Here is a 24331-nt window from a genome sequence, read left to right as displayed (position 1 = left end):
CTGGGTTGCCTTGCCCAGCCTGAATACAGGGGAGGTGCTTGATCTCCCAGAAGCTTGATATGCTATGCTTTGCTGACGCCCATAGGTGGCCTGCCCATTTCTGAGTGATTATGGAGAAGGGGTGGGTTGGGGGGAGGTAAGAAGGGAAGAGGCAGAGAGTGGGAGGGAAGGAGGGGAAGCTGTGGTCAGAATGTAAATAAACAAATAAATTTAAAAAAGCAAGTAGTTAAAACAAAAGGTCACACTGGACAAGTGTATTTTACAACCCTCTCCCCCACAGTGTCTCTCCACTCTGCTCTCTCAGGTAACAAGGAGCTGGCTAACATGAAGCTGTAATCTCAATGTAAGAGGGCAGAACTCCTGTGAAGGATTCTGACCCTGAAAAATAAAAACACAAGCACGTGAGGACACAGCATCAGTACTCGTTCAGTGTGTGCCAGGGCCACCTCCAGCACCAATATATACACACGCACACATATGCAGGGGGACTTCCGGAAGCCTGGACATAGGATGTTTATTGCTTTGATAGTAATATTATGTATACATTGTACACCTGACTCAGATTGTATTCGTAAATGGGTTTAAGACGTCTAGTGTATGAGTTGAGCTTCTGACCACTCTATAAATGACTGATTTTCAACAACCTTCTGTGTTGACTATCACATTTACATAAATGACCCCTATTAAGGAAATCAAGTAACTGCTTTTGACAGCGCCTCTGCACAGGTCAAGCTAGCCTCAAACGACTATCTCCCAGCTTCTGCCTCTTAACTTTGGAGATTACGGATCGGAGCCATCATCTCTGGCGGACATCAACGGCTTTACATTGTGAAGCTGTCACATGAGTAAGCCATGACTCACCGTGGTTATTTTTGTTACTGGTAAGTTCTTTCACTGTGGCCTGGTTATTCTCGGCAGCAGCTTCCCAGGCAGAAGCCCATGTACGCTCATTTGTGTACACGACTTCATTCTCAGGCAGCTAGGATTTCAAATAAGGATGTGGAGGTGGACGGGAGGCACAGCTGCAGAACACAACAGTCCCATCCCTGACCCGTATAGGCCAAAATGGCAAATTTTCTGTTGTGCAGACTTTCCCATCAGTTAAACTAACATGTAGAACTTAGGTAAAAATCTCCTGGTAACCAGCTATAGTTTTTCCTATCAAACTTGTACTTTAGTTTATAATAAAAAGCCTGCTGTTATTATACGTGTATCTATGATGTGTGTATGGGCACACGTGCCATAGTATGTGTGTAGTTGGAGGACCGCTTTGTGGAGATGGTTCTCTCTCGCCACCTTTCTGTGGGTTCTGAGGAGCTGGACTCAGACGGTCAGACTCACATGGTAAGTACCGTCCCGCACCGCGCGTCTCTCCAGCCCCAATGTGTCGTCTGACCCAGAGATGCACGCTCTCTATGAAATGTCTCATCAACCAACAGGAACCTCCTTACCCTGCCCCACTGTCCCTTGTCCTCTCTGGCTTTTCCTCTGCTATCTCAGTGTCCATCAGAGAGAAGGCTTCTTTCTCTACTGCTGAACAGTGAGGGCTGGCCATCTTCCAAACTTAATCTTATCTTCCAGGTACTTCTAGACTTTTATTTATCTTCCACAGGATGACCAGAATTTTATGACTAATAGATGCAGCTCCGTGACAAAGCCCTTGACCCACCTGCGATGATGTTTGATGAGGCCTATTGCACGGGCCAGGATGTCAGCCTGCGGTATTACCACGCCCTGCACCATCACACCCGGCATGCTACGTGGTCATCGGTGCTCCAGAGTCACCACACCACAGCCGTCGTTCCTCAAATGGGTCGTGGAAAAGATGGTTTCTCTAACCCTTAAGTAAGAAGGCCATTCTTGTGAGCCGTGTACAAAGTTCTTGCAGCAAAGACACAGCCTGATGAGGAGCCGATTCGTCCTCTGGGGCCACTGGGCAGACCAAGGCAGGACCAGCACACCTGATGTGACCTGTCCCTTATGACTCTGCCCCGTGCTCACGATGGGCATGAGGCTGGGGTGTACCAACATGGCATCTCTGGGAGTGATCACCTCAAAAGCAAGTCAAGAGATCATAAAACAGCTCTGACAAAGCTGATGAAGAATGGACTCGTGTGCCTCCTGATTCTCGGCAGTCACGGCACAGCTCGGGGCTAGCTCACACTCATGTGCCTCCCAATTCTCGGCAGTCACGGCACAGCTGGGGGGGGGGGCTAGCCCAGACTCATGTGCCTCCCGATTCTCGGCAGTCACGGCAGAGCTCGGGGCTAGCCCAGACTCATGTGCCTCCCGATTCTCGGCAGTCACGGCACAGCTGGGGGGGGGGGGCTAGCCCAGACTCATGTGCCTCTGTTAGCATGCACCAAGTCTTCTGGAAGCTTAAGCTCCTACTGCCACCTTTTGAAATGGAAACTTCCAGAAAGGCAGAGGACTGGTGTTAGGATTTCCATACACTCAAGCACAGCTTCGACAGCTGTCACACCTCATCCACCTTTCTGCATCCGTTCCCATTCCTTACTGTTTTAGAGAAAGTGTTGATAATGCTATTTTACCCTAAGCACTCCGCCCTTTTGTAGGATTACCGAACAACAGATATCCAGTGTTTATTACCAGAAAACCAGCAAGGTTATTTTTAATACAGTTGGGGTACAGGACGTTTAATTACAGCAGGGCAGTGGTTCCAGTTAAATTAAAAACCTTTATTTTTTTTCCAAATATAAAATTACTAAATTAAAGTCTTAAAAGAAAATATAACATGGTGAAAACTTTAAATTATCCCCCAACTCACCACAGGATTTAGGGTTTACCAACCGCATATTCCACCATTTTGGCAAAAGGATGAAAACTTTTTTACCAGTTTATAAACACAGCAAAGACTGTATACATCTCCATATTGCACGTCTTATGTACAAGGGTAAAACAGTAAAGTACAATGTATTTGCATATACCGAGAACAGCGCGGATGGGTCATGGATGAACGCCGTGGAAGCGGATCTGTTAAAAATGTAGAAATGTGTGTGTGCGTGAACACAGCGAGGAGGCTGCGTTAACAAACCGTCTGTACACTGGGCTTCAGGTTTAGCGGGCCTTTGGTTCTACGCTGCTCCACTTCGCCACCTCTCACGGTTCCAACACAAGGCAGGAACATAAAGGGCGCCATGTCTCCTCGTTCGCCAGTACAAAAGTTACAATCGCCAGTCCCCTTCCGTCATCAAAAACTAGACACAAAAATAGTTCTTGTTCTCAACCTGAATGTGCCACAGGAAAAAAATATTTTCAAGATTTCTCCAGCTCAGTTCCCAGACTCAGTTTCAGTGCTGCTGCGTCCGCCACGGACGCTCCTAGGACACTTCTCCTTTAGGTCATTTAATGCTACGCTGTAAAAAGGATAAACTGGAGGGGCAGCGTAAGAGCGCCCACCTCACGCTCCTGTTAAGAAACGAGGAAAACTAAATATTGCCAGTGAGATTTAAAAAAAATATGTGCGCCTTCCCCCGACTCCTATAAAGTCTGCTACAGAATACCACAGTCGGGGCTCCCCCTCTCTCCAGGTCCCCATGGCTTCCTCCTGTGCTCGGCCACGCCAGTGATTAGCTCTGGAAGTCATCCTGAGTTTGTACATGACAAAGCATGTCCCCACACGTGGTTCCTGAGGTAAAATCACGCGATCGAGGACGAGCTGGTCAACCCCTGGACCACTGTGCCCGTGGGCGTCCCGCTGATGGCATTGAAGATGTGCAGGGAGTTTGGCAGGACGCTAGTCTTCTCCTCCAGGGGGCAGATCTTGAGGCACAGAAAGACAAGGTCATCAAAGTGCAGTGCTCCAGCAGGGCAGCCAGTCGTTCCATGCTGGGGTCACACACACAGCTCGCCCTCCCGCATCCAGTCATTCCGTGCTGGGTCACACACACAGCTCGCCCTCCGGCAGCCACTCTGCAGAGTGGGCACACAAGCTGGGCCTGCGCTTTGCCAGTGTGCATAGATGGTTTTAGCTTATCTAATAAACAGCCACCTTCAGATTGGAATGGTAAGGGGAACATCGGAAAGAATGTGCTCTGTTTCCTTACAAGCTAATGAATGGGAATCTTCTAGACTCATCAGGTCAAGTAACTTGTGGTCTACCTTTCAACTCCACTAAGACATGAACTAGTTCTGACCCTTGGGGGGAAGAACCCCTCTGCAACTGAGTTTGGAACATCTATGTTTCTCAGGTCTTAGAGACTTAAGCGTTTCTTCATGGCAAACAAGACCAGAAAAGGATCTGGGTGTAAGATTTCTCTCTAGCCGCATGGAGGCTTAGAGACCCATGCAGAGGCTTCTCTGGCAAACACCAAAGCCACCACGCCAGGCCACAGCTCTTCCTATGCACCGGCTAAAGGGTCTAGTCTTCACAGATGCCGAGACAATGGGAAGTTTAAGGGACAGCAGACAGCAAACCACTGCGGTTACTATCGGCTCAATCTAGGAGCTTAACAGATCCAGCCCACAGTTTTCTGTGCTTCTGTCTCTCCTGGTCCTGACCGCGGGGCCGTCCACCAGGAGCTCCTCTAAGGAGTCTGGAGCTACCAAGGAAAATATCACACGTTTCCTGAAGCAGTTTCCGCCCATGCGCCTCCTCCGCTTTGTGCTTAGTTATCCACACACTAATGATTTGATCGTTTCATTTTTTTCTACTTTTAAGAAGGTTCAGAAGAGAACTGCTCCCCACTCTACATGCACCATCCAAAGTCCACGGCTGCCCAAACTTGGTCAGACAGTTTATCAGAGAAATAACATGAAGAAAAGGTATTACCATCCCAGCTGAGCGTGTGCAGCATGGAGGGAGGGGAAAAAACAAACAAGGGCATTAAAGCTCAGATAACCAAGTCAGCTGTCATTCTTCTGCCACACAACCCCACACCTAGGGCTTGGGAAACGTTGCAGAAGGGGTGGGGATGTTGTGAGAGCCGGAAGATCAGGGTTTCTGCTGCAGGGTGCTGGTGTCTTCTGTGTATGGAAGGGAAGCTGCGCCCAGACCTGAAAAATGACGCGGACTGGGGGGCGGGGGAGGGCCTACAAGATCCCATTCCATATGAAGAGCCACAGGTGATAATGGCTGCTGAGAAAGAGACTCCATCTTCTCCAGGGAAGAGTCCGACAGGTTACCTAACCCCAAGGGGTCGGCCTGAACACACACATGCGAGCAACAGCAAACAGACTCTCTAGGTTAGGGCCACAGATTTATATGTATGTATGTAACAATAATAATTGAAGGATGAGCCCATGAATTTGGGGAAGAGTTGTGTGTGTGCACGTGTGTGTGTGTGTGTGTGTGTGTGTGTGTAGAGAGACAGAGACAGAGAGACAGAAAGAGAGCTGAGGTGGAGGGATAGGGTTAACTATAGTATTCATGTATAAAATGCTCAAAAAACACACATTTCCAATTATCACATGATAAGGTAGGTGGACATAAGTCCCAGCTTCCACTCTGCAAGACTGGAGACAATAACACAGGAGACAGACAGAGTGTGAGATCCAGGAGCTAATGCCACGGCAACAGCGACCTGGATTCACGTGCACCTTGCCCTTGGACATTTTGCCTGACACCCTGGCTGATGTGTCCCCTGACCCCTGCTGGGACCACATGGAGGATTCACAGAGGAAGGACAGAAAACACAAGGGAGGCAGGAAGCGTGCCTTTGACAAGGACCACGGAGGAAGGAGCCACGTGTGTCTACTGGGGTGCCCAGGCTGGCTGGAACAATTCCGCTCTTTTTTAAAAAGACAAAAGACTTGTAAGGCAACAGAAGACAGAAGCAGGCTGGGCAGCCCTGTCTGTCAGAGAAAGCTGTATGCATGAACGCGTTCTCTCGGGAAACACGGAGAAGGACGCTGGCCTCGCTAACTGCTCTAGATGACATAAGGGCACCCAGCGCTCGCTTCTCTACATAATCTGGGCTCGTGTAGCAGGGGTGTGGTCTGTTACATTTTCCCTCAGAAATAAGGATTCCAGAATACTGGAGGGCTAAACTTACTGTGAGGAGTATTTCAGACCCCACAAGTCCACCCCTCAGAAGCTGCCCAGCCCAGCTTGGCACCCACCTGCTCACGCATGATGTCAGAGAGCTCCTTGGCCATTTCCCTGTAGTTGGCTTTCATCTCCTCCTGGTACTCCAGCTGGTCTTCTTTAATCAGACGTTCATTCACTGCGAGAGCCTGACCACAGGCCTCCACAAATTGCCTGAGTGAGGAGAGGGGATGAAGGCATGGGTCAGGCTAGAAGCACCCTCTCTCCTGAGCCCAGAGCAGTGCTACGGTTTCGTTCTGTAACACCCCCAAATGTCCACTGCTAGGGGTGCTATTGGTGGGTGATGGAGTCTCTGGAGGAGGGACCTAGTGGGACGTCTTTAGTTTGTTGGTGACATGCCCATGAAGGGAGTTTGGGGAGTCAGGCCCCTTTCTCATTCTCTTTGACTTCCTGTCTTTACTGCCCACCCCTCACCGCAGGCCCCAAACAACCTCAGGCACTGCAAGCCCAAGTCACCCTTATCGGTTCACAAGTGAATCATCTCAGCTGTGCTATAGGAACGGGAAGCTGACCGCCGCAGAGAGATGAACGATTTCCGTGCAGAGAAACGTTCTGCGTGCTGTACCTGAAAACTTCCTTCAGCAGCTTCACCTTGTTGTCGGGGTATCTTTTCGTGTTGGTGTCGTCGAGGAAGGCCCGGGCATACGCTAGTGGACCAGCGTTGACCTGGGGAAGGGACAGACGTGTGAGTGCAAGAAAAATGACCACTACCATTTACTAACGTCAGCTGCCACTCACTCTAAACGCTGTTTAGTGCGTCAGTCATGATGCCCGGCTTCCACAGACACAAGGCCAAGGAAGAAATCATAAACGGAACGACATCATTACACACTGTTTGACTCCATCATGCAGGATACCCTTATTTTATGGAGGAAGGAACCAGGGTGGGGAGCACAGGGACTTGTTCAGGTTTGAGCAACCAACATGCGAAACACCAGAGCCCAGGTCTCCAAACCCACTTCAAATGTTCTTTCAAACGGGGTTTTAGACACTGGGATTTGTGCTACGTTGAACTGAACTGCTCAACCTGGTGAATTTAGCATGAATGAAAACACCAGTGTTTCTGTGTATGAATGTGTGTATGAATGTGTGTGTGTGTGTGTGTGTGTGTGTGTGTGTGTACCAGAGGTCAGCATCGGAGTTCTTCTGTTTTCACCATCACCATCATTTTGAGACAGGTTCTCTCACTGAACATAGAGCCCACTGATGAAGCTAAGTCTCCTGGACAGTGTCTTGTGTCTGCCTCCCCAGAGCTGGGATTACAGGTGTGGGTGCTGGCAATCTGAACACAGCTTCCACAGCAAGCACCCCACTGACTGAGCCATCTTCCCGGCTCCTACAGCCACTGAATCAAAAACAAAACCAAAACATTGTGCATCTCACTGGACTGAACAGGCAGCCATACCACAGGCCAACTGTCATGCTGACTTAGCTGACTCGTGCTGGAAATCAAAGATCAGGAACATTCAGCAATGTGGAGAATGACTCAAACAGCCAACCGGAGTTCTCTGTACTTCCCACACAATATAGGAATGAGGAGAGAGAGGCTAGGCCCTGGGAGGGGGCAGGGAGAGCTGTCATCTTGAAGCTGTGACTCATCACGCAGCAAACCTTTGCCAGTAAGCCACTGCCACGTGGCGATATAGAGATCACTAGAAATGGGTTAAATTAATGTAAGAGTTAGCCAATAAGAAGTTAGAGCTAATGGGCCAAGCAGTGCTTTAATTAATACAATTTCAGTTATTTATGTGATCATTTCGGGTCTGGGCGGCCGGGAAGAACAAGCAGCTCTTCCTTCTACATATGACTGTGGCTGTCTCAGAACCGAGTCAGTGAGCTCACAGCAGATACGTGGGAAGGGGTTGGGGGACAGAAGCCAGTGCCAGCGTGGAGCCCCAGCGGCGGACAGCTAGCTTCCCATGGTGACCGGAAATGGCGGTCTCTGCATTAGGAATTAGGTCTCTGCTCTGTGGGAATGAAGCCCATGTGAAGACAGCACAGACTGACGTGTGACTGGACACGCAGTTTTAAGCAGGCACTGATACTATGTGAGACGCACTACAGTAAGCTCGTGAGAAGGCACAGAGCCAGAGGGAACAGTGGCCTCAGGAAACTGCTGGGGGACAGAGTTACTGTCCAGGAGACCTAGCTTGATCAGTGGGCTCCAGAGTGGGAGATCTGCCTCAAAATAATAATAATAATAATAAATAATAATAATGTAGAAAGCAGAAGAGCTCTGATGCTGACCTTTGGCGCACACACAAACACACACATAAACACTCACATGCACACACCCAAAGGCGACAGGAGCTAACTTCCTTTGGCCTAGACTTTGCTATCCAGGGGGCACCAGCACGAACACATGTCCTCATTTTATCATGGGGTTCACTGCTGTGTAAGCTGATTGGGCGTTTATATAAAACTCGAAGGTCACTGTCAAACGGCCTTGGTCTTGCGTGCTTTACCCTTTAGACAGTTCAACCCTTCAGGCCCCACCCCTCCTGGCCTTCTGATAGAGGCTGCCTGTGCTCAGGTCCAGCTAGTGAGTGGCATTTTTAGCTACGGGAAATGTGGCCTCTGGCCCTGCTGTACAGTCATGTTGTTGCTGGAGTGTCATCCCTTTGCTGGATAACGCGGAGTGATATTCCCTTTGTAAACTACTTCAGCATGTAAGCTTTTTAGGGCATGAGGGAGGAGACTAGAAAGATCTATAAATACTTTTGTGGTCAATGCCATTTGGCAAAATATTTGCTCAAAACTCATGATTCCTTATGTGTGTATCTGATGAAACAGATAGAAACTGATTTCACAAACCAATCCTGGATGCAGAACCTACATGGTGGAATTTCTGCCGAGGCTTCGGAGACACGCTACACTTGGATGGGAAAACAATGAGTTCTAGGGGTACATGGAGGAACAGACAAGGGATTGAACCCTTAACTACGTATAAAGCTGGTCACTGCAGGGAGAGGACTTAAAATCTGCCTGTTACCTAGCTAATTATTTCAGATAACTTAAAACATTATCTTAAGTGTATATCTTGATAAATCTTTACAAACAACACATGCATTAACTAGGATCTCCCAATAAATGGCATACAACACTTAGAAGGGAGGAAGTAATTTTCCTTTTTTTGAGAGAGGGTCTCAGGCATCCCAAAGTCGCTTTAAACTTGCTATGAAACTGAGGATAACTTTGAATTTCTGATTCCCTGCCTCGATCTCCAGAGCTAGAAAATGAGGCATGGCTTAGCATAGCCAGTTTATGTGATCCGGGACCAAACCAGGGCTCCTCGCACGCCAGGCAGACCTCCACAGCCCCTCTTGTTTGTTTCCGTCTTAGACACGGGTCTTACTGTGGAGTACAGGCTGGCCTCAAACTGACAGCGTAGCCCGGAACCTGCAGGTGTCTGAGCCTCAGCCACGTGGGCTGGGGTTAGAGAGGCGTGCACAGTCAAATCCTGTTGAGGGTAAAAAGTATCCTCGCCCCTCTCCTCTGCCAAATACAAACCAGTTCCAGCTGGACTGTGGATCTGAGTGTGAATATTGAACAACGGAGGAAAACTTACAGAGGACCCAAATTTCTGTCTTTCATCTGAGACCTTAAGATCTGTGCTAGGTATGAAGCCCAGGCTGGCTCAGGACTTGCTACATAGCCCAGGTGACTCTTAACAGATTCTAACGCCTCGGCCTCTCAAGTGCTGAGAATACAGGTGACACACAGGGCTACATATTTCTCTAAAAGAAGAAGAACAACAAAACCCCACAAAATCACTAGTAGCTTTCCTGCCAAAATCCCAACAATATGGCTGCCTAAAACAGACCTGAAAAATGACATACCAACTGACCGGCCAATGCAGGGGAAAATCTCACAAGGCCCCGCCCCAGACGAAGAGCTCCAGGCCATGGCTGACCTCAGAGAAAGGGAGAATCAGTCTTTTCTAGAGTGAGACCCTGATAGGCTATCTAACCCTAACAGGTCAGCTCTGAACACACAAACCCATGGAGGCCACTAAATGGACTCAGCAGCCTGCGTTGTGTGTGTGCACGCGCATGTGTGTGCGTGATAATTTAGAAATTAGAGATCATGAATTTTAAGGAAGAATGAGGGGACACGGCAGAGGTTAGAAGGGGAAGTGATGTAAGTACAGTGCTCATATGAAATTCTCAGAAATAAATGAATTTTTTAAAATGTTACCAGTAAAATTAACTCAATTGGGCTGCCCTAAAAGGAAGACGTTTTGTTAACCAAAAAAAACATGGAGAAAGTAAAACTCAAGGTATATTTTTAGACGCAATCTTCACGGAAAGGAAACAACAGTTTTATAGGAAAACCCCCTGCTATCATCTTTCTCGGGCTCGGGGAGCATTTTGTCAACCAGGAACCTAACATTCTTCAAGTTACTGAAAAGTCAGGGTGACGCTGTTACTAGCAGACAGCTCAGTGAAGCCACCATTATGTTGTAGGCAGAACTGGGGGGCCGGTTAAGCCTCCAGGGAAGCTGGGAACTGGGCTCACCTGAACGCTCACACTGCCCTGGAGTTTGAGCTGCAGTTTGATCATGTCTACTTCCGCCGAGGAGCACAGCTGGCGGAGCTCGGCCACCTTCTTGCTCATTTCGTCGATGGCCACCTCAATGGGGTTCAGGTCAGTGTGGTGCTGGTACATGACGGGGATCCTCTTCTTCACATAGGGGAAGCAGTGTATTGCTGCGGAGGAACAGGGCCTGGAGTTACCTGCTGTCTGGAGGGAAAGCAACTACCACGCCTGCTTTACAGCTAAAACTCAGAGCTTGTCGATGTCATAAGCGAAGACTCTTTGGAGCTGGGACGCTCTCTTTGTTTTTAAATACCCTATGCTTAAGATTTTATTACTAATTTTATATGTAGAAATGTTTTGCTTTCATGTCTACCTATTTGTGTGTGTGTGTGTTGCCCACGGAGGCCAGAACTGGAATTACAAGAACCTACCATGTGGGTGTGAGCTGGGAACCAAACTCAGGTCTTTGCAGGAGCAGCCAACGCTCTTAACCACTGAGCCATCTCTCCAGGCCTTTAGTGATGTGTGTAACGGCAGGTTGCAGGTTGTACCATAAGGTAGACAGAGTTGGTTCCCTGTTCTTCCTTTCACATGTAGAGTGTGTCTTTGGGGTAAAACAAACCTCTTTTCTTATTCCTTGCTTCCTTTCTCATCTCTAAGTGCCCTAAGCCTCCCTGGAAGTTGTTAAGACTCAAACGAGTAGGTTCTAGAGGGATTCTAAAATACAAAAAAGACCAAACAGTTTTGAGATATTATACAGCAGACCAAGCCACCCCCCCCCCGTCCCAAATAGTGCCATCAGATATCTCTGAAAATTTCGAATACATGACAAATCTGTCTAAACCTAAGATACCAACGAGAAACAAACAAAAGCATCCTCACCAAAGCAGGAATTCACTAACAATAACTACTGTGCCAATGGGAGAGGCGTTTTGAAGCTTCCAGGGGTACGAAATATAAAAATATTTACTATTTCTTACTTTTTCCACTAGAAGATCATACTGTTTTTATTTTTTAACAAGATACCTGACCATGTCAACACCAAACAGCATGACAACAGACAATAAAAAAGAACTATAGGGCTGGAGAGATGGCTCCGGGACTAGGAACACTTGCTGATCTTGCAAATATGACCCACGTTCAAGTTCTCAGCACCTACATGGCAGTGCACAACCACCTGTAATTTCAGTTCCAGGGGACCTGGCACCCTCTTCTGACCTCCCAAGACACCAGGCACGCACGAGGTGTGCACGCAGGCAAAGCACTCATACACATAAAATTAAAAAAATTTTTGTGTAATATTAGGCTCTACTTCAAGTGTTTAGCGTTTCTGTCTCTTTGCAGGAACACCTGTAATATTCTCATTTGCTACTTGTATGCATAACTTTAAACGTTTATTGTTCAATTGTGTGTGTGAAGGTGCATGTACCTCAGCATGTATGTACCTCTGTGCACACGTGGAGGGCAGGGCACACTCCTGAGACTCAGTTCTCTCCTGCCACCTTGTGGGATCCAGGGGTCAAACTCGGGCCATGAAGACTGCACACAAACACCTCTTCTACTCATGGAACCATCTTCCAGGGCCTTATTCTATTTTGTTTCTGTATGACAGGTTCTCAACACCTAGCCCTGGCTGTCCTAGACCTCACCATGTAGATGAGGCTGTCCTTGGACGACTCAGAGATTCCCCTGCCTCTGCCTCACGAGTGTTGGGATTAAAGGCGTGTGCCACCATGCCTGGCCCCCTTATTGTATTTTTTTTAACCAACAACAGATGAGAGAGGTTACGTTTGAATTCTTTAGTAAGTGGCTAGAGATAGTTTATTCAGGAAAAGCTTATCACACAACAGGAACAGGGGCAGATCCCAGACTGAATGGGGACAACGATGACTAGACAAAGCTGGAAAAAGAGGGGTTCCCATCTGTCACGTCTATCTTCACAAGTTTTCAAAGTCAGTCTGGGGCAGGTTTTAAGGGGCAGCAGTGGGACTTCTGAGTCCTCTTGGCCCAAGGCTGCTTCTTTGAAATAAGAACTGAGCATTGCTGCGTACTGCCAGGGAAGCGGTGTTCTGACAGCAGCTAATGCGTTTGGCTGGTTACCACAGAAGGGAATTTCACTCTCCACTGTTAGGAAAATGCATCACGACTCTTAAGTGTCCAGCACCTGTGACAGACACAGTGAGGTGGCACTATGACTTCAGAGAGAAAGCCAGCTCCAAGGTTGGTGCGTGAGGTTCCCATGAATCACGCTGATCCTGATCAGTCCCGACCACTGCATCTTAGGGGAACTAGACTTCAAGGGGCCACAGGCAGGCGCCGCGATACTACTCAGAGAAAGCTCCAGGTCTGTGCCCAGGCCCACCGGGTCACAACCGCCCTGGTATTCTTGCCAGCTTTACCCTGTCCTTTTCTTTCCCCGGAGTGCCCAGACACAAACATTCTGGCCACCCTCATCTCCTTCAAGTTGACTCCGATATCACATGCTAACTGATATCCCCACGAGCCCCCCCACCCTCCCCTTTAAACTGTACTCCTCTCCCCCAGACACTCCCAACCTCCATGGCGTCTCTCATCCCGTGTGGCATCTCTAACACCCCTTGCTGACCGTTGTCTTTTCTTGCTGAGATGTGAGGGTCTGGCTCAAGCCTATAGACCTCACTTTGGGGACCGTGCCTCACTGGGGCGTGCACTACTGTCCCAAGACTACACGGGAGAACAGAGCGGCCCCGGAAGATGGAAAGTCAGTTGAGCATGGGAACAAGCCACTGTGTAGTACACAGCCCAGCGTCCTGATGTGTGGCCCTTTAGGAAGACAGAGGATGCATGTCAACTGTAGGGCAGGCAGCAAATGGTTGTTTCCGGTCTGAGTGCAGTGGAGGAGCTGGGAATAGCAACTGGGAAGAAAGGAAAGGCAGGGCCAGAAACTTCCACCCAGGAAGCTGAGGGAGGGAGGAGAAAATGGTGAACTTTCCAGAAGGGTTAGCTTGCAAGCAGGAGGCAGGAAAGGCCAAAGGTTAGGTCTGCAGCAAGACGGTGGAAGTTCCAGAAGCCTAGTAACTGGAGGGAAACTCTAGTTCAAAGTCTCCAAAAGAGCTGGTGTGTTTAAGGTTGCCATGGTGTTGACACTCTCAGTAGCTTTCACAGAAAAAGAACTTTCCTCCAACTCCACTCTGTCTAGTCAGCTGTCCCTTCCACACTTCCAGGCAGCAAGCCCTGCACCTGTTTCTGGTGTCACACTGTGGTCCCTTTTGCTCCTCATGAAGCCTAAGGCAAGAGTTTAATGGTGGGAAAGATCTGGTTGTCCAACTCATTCCTTCCCTGCCTGTCTGTACTTTACAGGATTGTTTAACACAGAGGGATGCACAATGTCCCCACATCTACACAGAGAGGCAGTGGCCAGGTCTGCAGGAACCCCAGGCAAGGCCCTTATGTTCTCAGCCCTGAAGGTGTGGCTGGCGAAGTCGCTGAGTGGCTATTCTGTCTGTTGTGCCTCTTTCTGAAGCCAGTTACTCTTTGTCCTCTGATTTGGTGATAGAGCGCTAAGCCCACAAGCCCACATTCTTTATCTAATCTAAAACGGTTCAGCAGCAAGTGTGAACTGTAACCCGGAAGAACAGGTGCCCAGGGAGAACACCCTGCCATGAGTCAAATCAGTATGCCACCTCAACAGGACTCACGATAAAAATAACCGCTCAGCTCAGCAGTGTGCTCCGAGCCCGCGCCCGGAATCTCCTGCGGTGCTTGCTGGGCACAGAGCCTGGGTGCCCTCCCTAGTTTCTTATTCAGCAGATTCGGGGTGTGGGGTGGGTAGAGCCTGGGAATCCGCAGTTCAAATTCCCAGGGGCGGCTGACCTTGGTGGCTCCAGAGCAAACTCTGACAGATGCTGATTTAGGGAATCCACAGTGAGGTTGTTCACAGTCGAACTGGAAACCCCAAGAAGGACCGTTATCTAGAGATCGTTTACTTAACTGGTGTGCATTAGAGAAACCACCGTTTGCTCAGAGCAAGGGGCTCACCCTTGTGAGGGCAGTGTGGTTTACGCATTGCATGTTTTCCTAAGAGAAAGAGTGGGGAACGTTTATAACTATACGCTTTTGTGTTTGTTTTAAAACCTTTATCTCATTCTAAACCATTTCTCCCACAGACACTGTACAACATCTCACTGTACAACATCTGCTGTGTTATGCTGCTGTGAGTTTATTTTTATTTTTCCTGGGTGCATGTGTGTCTGTGGGTGAGCACGTACAGGAGCACACCTGTGCCTGGAGGCCAGAAGAGGGTGTCAAACCGCATGGAAGGGGGTTACAGGCAACTGTCTGCGGCCTGCTGTGGGTGCTGGGAACTGAACCGTACAGAAGAACAGTAAGCACTCGTAACTGCTGAGTCACTTCTCTGGCCCCAAATCATGAGTTTATGTATTTTAATTTTTCAGGGTTTATTTATTTTTATGTGTATAGGTCTTTGGTCTGCACGTATGCCTATTTTAATGTTTTAGGGTTTATTTATTTTTATGTGTATAGGTCTTTGGTCTGTACGTATGTCTATTTTAATGTTTTAGGGTTTATTTATTTTTATGTGTATAGGTCTTTGGTCTGCACGTATGCCTATTTTAATGTTTTAGGGTTTATTTATTTTTATGTGTATAGGTCTTTGGTCTGCACGTATGTCTGTGTACCTTCATGCATACCTGGTGCCCAAGAAAGCCAGAAGAGGGTGTCAAACCCTTTCGGTTTCCTGGGACTGGAGTTATAGATGTCTATAAGTCACCATGTGGGTGCTGGGAATTGAACCCAGGCGTTGTGGGAGAACAGAAGTGGTTTTAAACACTGAGCCATCTCCCGGGTCCTTACTCTAGTGAGAGCGAATACACTGTCTGGCGGGAGGGATGCATGTGTACCCCAGTCCTTACTCTAGGAAGAGCCGTACAGCGTCTGGCAGGAGGGAGGCGTTAGTACCCAGGTTCTAGCCAGAGCCTACAGTGTCTGGCGAGAGGGAGACCTGCGTACCTGTCAGGATGGTGCGCCGTTTGCACTGCTCCTCCACCCCGCCCTGCCTCTTTCCAGTCTGGGTGAAGGGCATCTCGAACATGAAGCGCCGGATGTTGTGGCATCTCTCAAACTCCGTTCTCCTCTCCTGTAACTCCTTCTCGTCAAAGAACGGGGTCACGTGGGTCACCTGGATGTAAGCAAACTTGGAATCCAGGTCCTTCGGGTTAACCTTGAAAACAATAAGCAACACCAAGTCAGGCACTGTTCCTGGTCTACGATGAGTCTTCTAAACTTTTCATTAGAAAACATCTGAGAAAAACAAATTTAGGAAGGTTGGAAAAAAACAGTAGAAGGACACCCACTATCTACCAAGAGGATCATCACCGCTACCACCTTGCTGTATTTGTTTCAAGAAGAGATGCATACACATACATGTAAGTATGCACACACCAATGTGTGGAGACAGAGTGTTAAAACTGATTTTTCAGGTTACCATACAAGGTAATGGGATTCATCACATCTTCACCCAGGTGTCAATATACCTTACTATCAGACTTCTATAAACACACACACGCCACATTTCAATGTAAATGGTATACATCATGACACACCACCCTGTTTTTCCTAAAAATGAGAACATTTCCTCTAAAAACACAATGCACTATGGTACTTAGCGACAATAATTCTATTCAAGACATCTTAACTCCCTCAGAAGTATTCAGACTGATGGAGTCTAACAACCGCTACACTTCACATCAGAGTGTCTGTCTGTCCCTCGCTCCCTCTCTTCTTCCTCCCCCTCCCCTGCTTCTTTTAGAAGAGTCTCTTGTAGCCCAGTGTGGCTTTGAACCCACAATCCTCCTATGTCCCCTTCGTAAATGATGGGATTACAGAGTAAGTCACCGCACTAAGCTTGTCTCTTCGCTCTGCCTTAGTCTGGATTTCTCCATTCTAATTTTTGTTTATTCTAAAACTTTTATGTGCTTGGCTAGAAGAGGCATTTATTTTAAGAATAAGGATCAAATGTTAGGCCCTAAATTACTATTAGCTGGTTGTCAGATCAAATGAGACGCCAACAGCTGCAGATGAATTTATTTAATACAAGTGCGGATTAACCTCATTTACAATGAAGTTTCTTTTGTGATTAACCCTGCACACGAATGCTTTTGCAACCAGACTGAACTGGTGGACCTCTGGTGTCTGACACACGATGGAAAATTAAACAGGCATGTTCCACAGTGGGACAGAGCTGATTTACATCACCGAGGCAAATCGATTCTGCACATCCTAATTGTATTTAACCAAGGGCAATAAATGACCACAGAAGAATCGGCTTGCAGAGGGCTTGGGGCAGCAAAGATGGTTTCATGGTTCAGCAGAGGCGCTCAGAAAAAAGGAGGAAAAGGTTAGTGGAGAGAGCCTAGTGCAGAAGGTAAAACAGAATTTTCCTGGATTTCAGAAAAGTCACCTGGACAATCCTAACTGTATTTCTTACGTATTTGTTTGCACGTGTGTCTGCGTGTGCATGTGTGTCATGGCGCATGCACACAGAGGCCAGAGAGCAACTCTCAGGAGTTGGTTCTCTCCGGCCACCTTGTGGAGCCTGGGAGCGGAACTCTCGGGCCTGTGTGCAAGCTCCTCTACCCACTGACCATCTCGCTAGCTTGACCATCATATAATTGCATTTCAATCTATGAAAGCTGACTTTCTTTAGCAAAATCAATTAAAAGGCAGCAAGAATGGCGCTGCCCGCCTGGTTGTGATGTTCCTCCCTACCCTTCGTGTTCCAGACAGCCGCACAGACAGCGGGAATGGAACGCTGACTCGGGAGGAGGGCTCTGTAATTCAGCAGCTCCACAGGACCACACTGTGAATGAGGGAGGAGAACTGGGAGCCCTGAAGAAAGGCTGCATGTGGAAGCTGTCTCTGCAGACACAGGGCTGCTCCCAGAAGAAGCCCAACCAGGCAAGTAGCTTGATCTGTTTTAAAGGGGGGGGGGGTTCTTAATAACTAAGTCTGACTGAGGCTTCCAGTCAAACACACTGCTTTCTTTCCCTTACGTATTGACTCTCTTAAAATGTCACCAAGAGTTACACCACAGGGACTCAGGAGAGGACGGGGCAGGTGAGAGATTTCACTGCTGGAAGACTGGCTTGCAGAGCTGTGTCCCGGTCTCGGTGGTGTGCTAACCCAGGACTCCACAGGTGGGCAACACAGAAATCAGCACATCCCTGAGAAGCCCACAGGGGACCAACGTGGGACCCCATGACTGTGACGAGAAGGAGATGACAGGCCAAGGGGCCCCGAGTCTCTGTGGCTGCGAACTGGCTTCCTTCTCTGGTCCCTTTCCTACTACAGAGCATCTGATTCCAGAGTAACTGGTCTGAAAACAGCCCATAGCAGCCAAAGCGGGGTTAGTGTACAGAATCAGCATACAGAGAGGCGAGGGAGGCCGAGGGCTGCAGGCACAGGAGGGACTGTCCTATCCTCTGCCCGGGCCAGAATCCAGGTGATATCGGCTGGTCCCTGCTGCAATAGCAGCCTAGTCAGGTGAGCAGGAGAAAATGAGGGCTCTCAGGAAGCAGATGCTAGACTCTGGGCACTCAGCAGAGGACGCAGGAACAAAAGGGGTTCTAGTTCTTCAGGCTGGTGTCCTTACAACGAAGAGGGCTTTTCACATTTGTGAGTACGCTCTACACGGCCAATCACACGGAATTTAAAAATTGCTAGGCAGCTTATCAGACAGCAATCATACCTTGCCAGAATCCTGTATCATTTTGACATTTTCCGAACCAAATTTATCCGAGTAAAGCTTAAGGAGCCTCTGGGAAATCTCCGACAGAGGCGTGAGCTTGGGCTCTTTGTAGATATACTCCTTGCCATCCTCATCTTCAAAGAAACCCTGCGAGGAAAAGCACCGTTAGGCATGCCCCCGGGCGTGCCCGAGGCTGACCACAGCAGGCAGAAGCCATGAGAAAGATGATTCCAAAATAAAACCCCATTTAGACAGACACTCACAGGGGAAGGAAAGGGCTCTGAGGCGGAGTCAAGGCGCAAAGACGGGGAAAACACAAGAGTACTAATGTACACAAGTCATTAAGTGTGTGAGATGAAAGGGTTGGGTCCAGGCAGCACTCTCTCCGTGAGGTGTGATGGGGGCAGGCCTGTTTCACGTTCCCAGAAGCAGGACACATGGAGAAACGACCAGGGATGCACGTCTGGTCTGGAGCAGGCCGAGCAAGAAGTACGTAAAGTTCGAGTGGATTTGGCCGTGCTTCCCCGCTGAGACAAACCCTGAAGGTCAGCAGCACAGAACTGGAAATGCTTCCGTGAAAACCAGCCACGACTGGCGTGGCGCCAATCACAAGTGCCCACAGGTTTAACATTATATGGGAAGTGAAAAAGGTTGGGAAATTAAAATGTCCAGATTGGGGGTTAATATTTGAAATTAATGTTCAAAAAGTCACTTATCTAAAGTAAAAGGATATAAAATGGCGTAAGAAACAATATAGGTGGGGGGGGGGAAACCAGGCTAACATGAAACAAACAAATGAAAAATCCACACCAAACTGGGAGTTTAGAGGCGCTCACTCCACTAACGTTACTTGCTTTAGAAGCATTTACTGCAATTACCTCCACGTCTGTTGCACTGTCTGTAAACTGGTATTGCTATAGTTATAAAAAACAATAACAGAGTAAATTGAAGGTTATAAAGCGCTCATCGGAAAATCACACGCCCTCAATGAACAGATGATAATCTATTCCATTTAATAATGTTAGAGCCTGAAGGTTAAAGCTTGCTTACGTAACCCCCCTCCGACAGGACTCCCCGAGAATTGCAGTGATAACTATGCGTGCGCAGATAGTATATAAAAGACTGAGACACAGGCACAAAGCAGGTTTTAATTTTTGCCTTAAAACATGCAATACGGATGTGTAAGGGAACTGATGATTTCTGTGTAATGGAATAAAAATGTTAATTTTCTTTCTGGAGTTTGAAATGACTAGACAGTAAACATACAAGACTTGAAAAGGAAACTTGCAAACCACATGGAAGAATGAGAGATGACGCTAAGGATGGAGGAAGAACTTACCGCTGCCTTAAGAAAGTGATAAAGGAAAGAGAGGAAGAAAGAAAGAAAAAAAAAAAAGTAGAGTTTACTCCAGAGGAAGATAAGAGCCACATGTCATATGAGAAATTCATTACTTTAGTGTTTACAGAGTGGAAAATTCTCAGGATCACTTTAAGAGAAGGAAGATAAAGGACTCGGGACAGCCTACAGAACGGGCTGAAGGCTCACCTGTCCAAAGAAGGCTACCCGGAAGTAGGTCCCCAGGAGCCTGCGGCCCGAGTGCATGACCTCGGTCACTTTGCTGTAGGCCCGGTGTAGCGTGTCATACAGGTGGGCTAGTCTCTGGAAAGCAGAAGAAGACACATTTCTTCCTATTTGCAAGTCGCAGAATAAAACTGAAAACAATTCAAATGTGATGAAGGACTCTGAGTAGAAAAAAAAAAGTCACTCTTATGTTTGTGTGTGGGAGAGGGTAGGGAGTGTGCATGTGGGTATGTGTGCATACATGTGAGAGCCGGGGCACCAGCCTGGGTGGCATTCCTCAGGCCTTGTCCACCTACTGTTTTTAAAGACAGGGTCTCTCACTGGCTCAGAACCCATCAAGAAGGCCATGCAGGGCGGTCGGCAACCCCTAGGCATCATGTGTCTCTCTCTAGCCCCAGCCCTGGGAGTCCAAGCAGGTGTCACCACGCCCAGCTTTTTTACATATGTTCTGGGTATTGAACTCAGGTCCTCGGGCTTTCGAGGCAACACTTTACTGACTGGCCTATCACCTGATACCCAAGAGTGTATTCTGACTGTTTAACTCAGTGATCGTTTCTGGATTACACCCACTGGAGGTCTCTTTCCAAGCTAACATGAGGTGGAGGAGAAAATCTCTGACGTCATGCGGGTTCTGCTCTTCATACTCCATTTGATTTGCTAGGGCAATGGCTGACTTCTGAACCCTGGAAGGTGGAAGGGCCGCCATTCCCTCATGCAGAGGAAGCAAGGAAGGGCCCCTGGAAATGATACAACTGTCTAAGGAAACTTCCAAAGTTCAGGGGTGGGATGGAAGCCTTGCATTCGAGACATGGGGGTGTCTGCATAGGCGGGGCCCAGGATGTGTGACATCTGATAGCGCTATAGTTGGTGACTGGTGACCGCCTTTGATACAATGTGGGTAACTGGAGACCGCCGGGTATCACTGAACCCAAGCCTGCTGGCTCTCTCTGCGTGAGGTCTGGGTCGTGTCAAAGAGGAGAAAAGAGGGCGCGATACCTCGAAATCCCTCCGCTTTTCATAAATGGGGATGATGAGCTTGTAGATATCGGCGATCAGCTCATAGCGCTCGGCCTTCCAAAGTCCATCCGCACACTGCTCCAGCAGCTCCATCAGTACATCCTGATCAAGGGGGAGGGCGGGGCCGAGAGAGGTTACAGAGACTCCGTCATCGCGTACAACCAAAGGCAGTGGATCAATTTATAACTAATCCAAGACTGTGACAACTCACAAGTTCTCCCCAAGTCATGTTTATATGCGAAAACCAGAAAGGTGTAATACCTGGGCTGAGAGCTGGCCCAGCAGTTAGGAGCACTGACTGCCCGTGCAAAGGACCCAGGCTGGTTCTCAGCACCCACAGCTGCCTACAGCTCCAGCTCCGGGGATCCTGACACCTTTTTGTGGGATTGCATACATGTGACACACAAATATACACACAGACAAAACTCATACACATAAAATAATTTTTCACAAGGTATAGAAAGTTGGCTCTGGTAGACTCCCACAAGCTCTTAGCTTGTTTATTAACTCTCTTTAGAACCGTAACTTGGAGATTTATTTATCCTCTTTGATGAAGAAACACTGGCAATGATGAGCTATGGAGCATTGCTAAGCACGACTTCAACCCCAACTAAACGTCTTCACGTTATCCAGGGATGGCGATGGGGGAACCTAGGCCTGCTTCACCAATTCCCTTTCCTCCTCCTCTTGGAAATTTCCTTCTAGAGAAGGGTGCACAGTTCTCTGCTCTGGGTAGAGCTCTCAGACTTGGGGAGAAACACAACCTACAGCTTATGTATACCAATCATCATGGACTTTTTCTTAGACGTAGCCACAGGTTCATCATGGCGCCATGGCGGGTCAAGTTTAAGGTTCCCGACCTGGAATGCTGGGACGAGAATGGCAGATACAAGAGCGGCAGCATGGAGCTGACTGGGGCATTCATCGCATGGCCATGGACAGGCCTGAAGAGCCCACTTCTGCCTCAGCCGACAGCTTGTTAAAGGCTCGGATTTCAGAAAGTAAACATATTTGTCTCGTCTCTAATACTGGGACTGGGTTGGATTTAATAAGGTAAACATACTTGTCTCATCTCTAATACTGGCAATAATATTGTTAATACTGTCTTATTTTTAATATTGTGATTGCCTTGAGACAGCTCATGTATCCCAGGCTGGTCTCACTTGGTTTATATGGTGTGGAAGATTGAACACAGGGTTTCACACATGCCAGACAAACACCCTACCAATGGAGCTGCGTGCCCAACCCCGTGTGCTCACCCCAACACCTCGAGTTTTACTAGTTCTTCCTGAATTTCTCTATTTTCCGTTTTTAGGCTAATGTTCATCACAGATCCAATGCCCACGGTTTATGGAGCCAAAGAAAATATCATTTTAAAACAATCAGTCCATCAGATAACACTGTCGAATCAAGCCCATCTAACTCATGTCATATTTATGACACATACATCATAAAATTGTCATTTGTGCGGTTGAACTCTGCACCAGCGCTTATAAAAAGGTAGGACAGTTGTCTCAGGCTTTATGGCAGCTCTCGTTAAAGTCAGCTGTGCGCAGTAACCACGACGACAGCAGCAAAGAACCCCGAGAATCTCCAGCGCCATCCCTTCTCCTCTGCATGTACGATAAAAAGATGTCTAACAGTCCAGCACACTAAACACGCTAAAGATTTCTTCGTGTTCCTCTGCTCGTAAGAAGCTAAAACAGAAAGCATGAAAGTACAGCTTGTATCACTTCCCAGTCATACAGGCACACTCTCGTCTTTCTCACCCTCATTGGTGTCTGGGGAGATCAGTCAGACTCGATCCCCCCACGCCCATACACCCCACTGCTGTGCGGTCTGTAAACCCTGTATCTAATTCACCGGCCAGTTAAAAAACCTTTCCCACACTTGAACCATTACTTTCTACTTTGTATTAATTTTTTTAAAAATATTATTTCTACCAGTGTACATACACAGTCAGCAAGCAAGTGGTTCTTAGAGGCAGGTTTGCATTTTTCTCAGGGATGTCAGCAATACTGGGTGTCAGGAACACTCTTGTGTGTGGGAGAGGAGTTGACAGGCTGTATCAAAGCCTTGGATTTCTTACAAATCTTAGGCCAGACTTATTGTTAGGTCTCAAACCCGGGACAACCGGCCCCCAGGCTCTCCTTGCATCCCTCAATCTCTACCTATTACAGGGCCCTCTTAGCTGTACCCCGCATCCTACCCTAAACTTCTCCAGCCCGGGGGGGGGGGGCTGGGCTGCCTTCCCCTCCAGATGCCCATTATACAATCCAGCCATCTTGGCTGTGCCAGTCTCTTGGCCTGGGCTGCCCCTCTTGGTTGGCAGCTCCCCCCTCCCCCCCAACAAGGCTCAAGGTCATGTCCACTCTAGACTCTTAGATGTCCCTGCCTCTGACGGTGCTCTCCCTTGTATCCACAATAAACTTTGTTCCCACATACTTGCAAGCAGTCTCCCTCCCTCCCTCCCTCCCTCCCTCCCTCCCTCCCTCCCTCCCTCCCAACTCGCTCACCACCAATGGGTATTTCCTAAGTACCTGCATCCCAGTGCTGCCACGGACCCACAGAGGTGGCTGACAGAGTCCAAGAAAACCCAGTTTCCCAAGAGGATGGCATTGTAATGGTCAACATTAAACTTCATCTTCAAACTATTCTACAATGTGTAATCGTTTGGTTCCTTGTATTCTAACTTCCAGGTTTATCACGAATGTAATTTTTTTTTTGTGCGTGAAAAAGTATGGTTGGTTTTACTAGTTGCATCATGAGTCATACCACGGACAGATCTATAATAATGTCACCCTATTTACCGTGGATCAGTTAAACAAACAGTAGTTAACTTTAACCCCGTGCCTTAGCAATTACAGTGTAATAAAAATCTGGAGTAAATGATTTGTTTTGTGTTCATCAGGTACAAAGGAAAAAGTCCCCAAAGTCCAAAAGGAGAAGAAAGTTCCTAGATCCAGAAATGGGTTTAACTTGGACTGGGGATTTCTGGCCATTAGAAAAAAAGCCAGCATCCCTTGGAACTGGTGAAGCCAACCCCTTCTACCAAAAGGAGCCAATTCCCTTCCCTCTGGCAGATGGCACATATGGCTGCCTGTGGTTACATATCACAAGTACTAATCACACACAGCCACGTCCTCACTAGTCCTAGCCCGCTCCCCTCCTTCAGATACCCATCTCTTGTCTTTATAACGGCAGGCTCTCCTGCCTCTGCGCTCTCTGAAATAAATCCTGCTATGCTCCGACCCCCACTGCTCTCTTGCTGTTCCCTCATGATGTCCTCTCCTGCTGTCCACGCTTCTCTAGCCCTGGCCAAGTCCAGTCCCCGCTTCTCTCTCTCTCTCTCTCTCTCTCTCTCTCTCTCTCTCTCTCTCTC

At 48.1% G+C, this 24331-nt stretch overlaps 1 protein-coding gene across 15 annotated transcripts in view; it reads right to left on the bottom strand.

Moving 5' to 3' along the window:
- Positions 1 to 2602: 2602 nt before the first annotated feature.
- Positions 2603 to 24331, bottom strand: part of Dock9 (dedicator of cytokinesis 9) — a 239432-nt gene continuing 217703 nt past the window's right edge. For all 15 annotated transcript variants that reach the window (XM_050150339.1, XM_050150346.1, XM_050150345.1 and 12 more), the window contains 8 exons: positions 20929 to 21051; positions 19897 to 20010; positions 18351 to 18497; positions 15614 to 15824; positions 10586 to 10776; positions 6633 to 6733; positions 6082 to 6220; positions 2603 to 3783 (listed from right to left, as the gene is read on the bottom strand). In XM_050150339.1, coding sequence (XP_050006296.1) covers positions 3661 to 3783; positions 6082 to 6220; positions 6633 to 6733; positions 10586 to 10776; positions 15614 to 15824; positions 18351 to 18497; positions 19897 to 20010; positions 20929 to 21051 — 1149 coding nt within the window. In that variant the 3' untranslated portion in view covers positions 2603 to 3660. The remainder of the gene's footprint in view (positions 3784 to 6081; positions 6221 to 6632; positions 6734 to 10585; positions 10777 to 15613; positions 15825 to 18350; positions 18498 to 19896; positions 20011 to 20928; positions 21052 to 24331) is intronic.

The sequence above is a fragment of the Alexandromys fortis genome, unplaced genomic scaffold, assembly GCF_014885135.2.
Source record: "Alexandromys fortis isolate MF-2015 unplaced genomic scaffold, M_Fortis_MF-2015_v1.1 scaffold_66, whole genome shotgun sequence".
Taxonomy (NCBI): Eukaryota; Metazoa; Chordata; class Mammalia; order Rodentia; family Cricetidae; genus Alexandromys; species Alexandromys fortis.
Note: the sequence above shows the minus strand (reverse complement) of the source record. Positions and strands in the feature narration are given on the sequence as shown.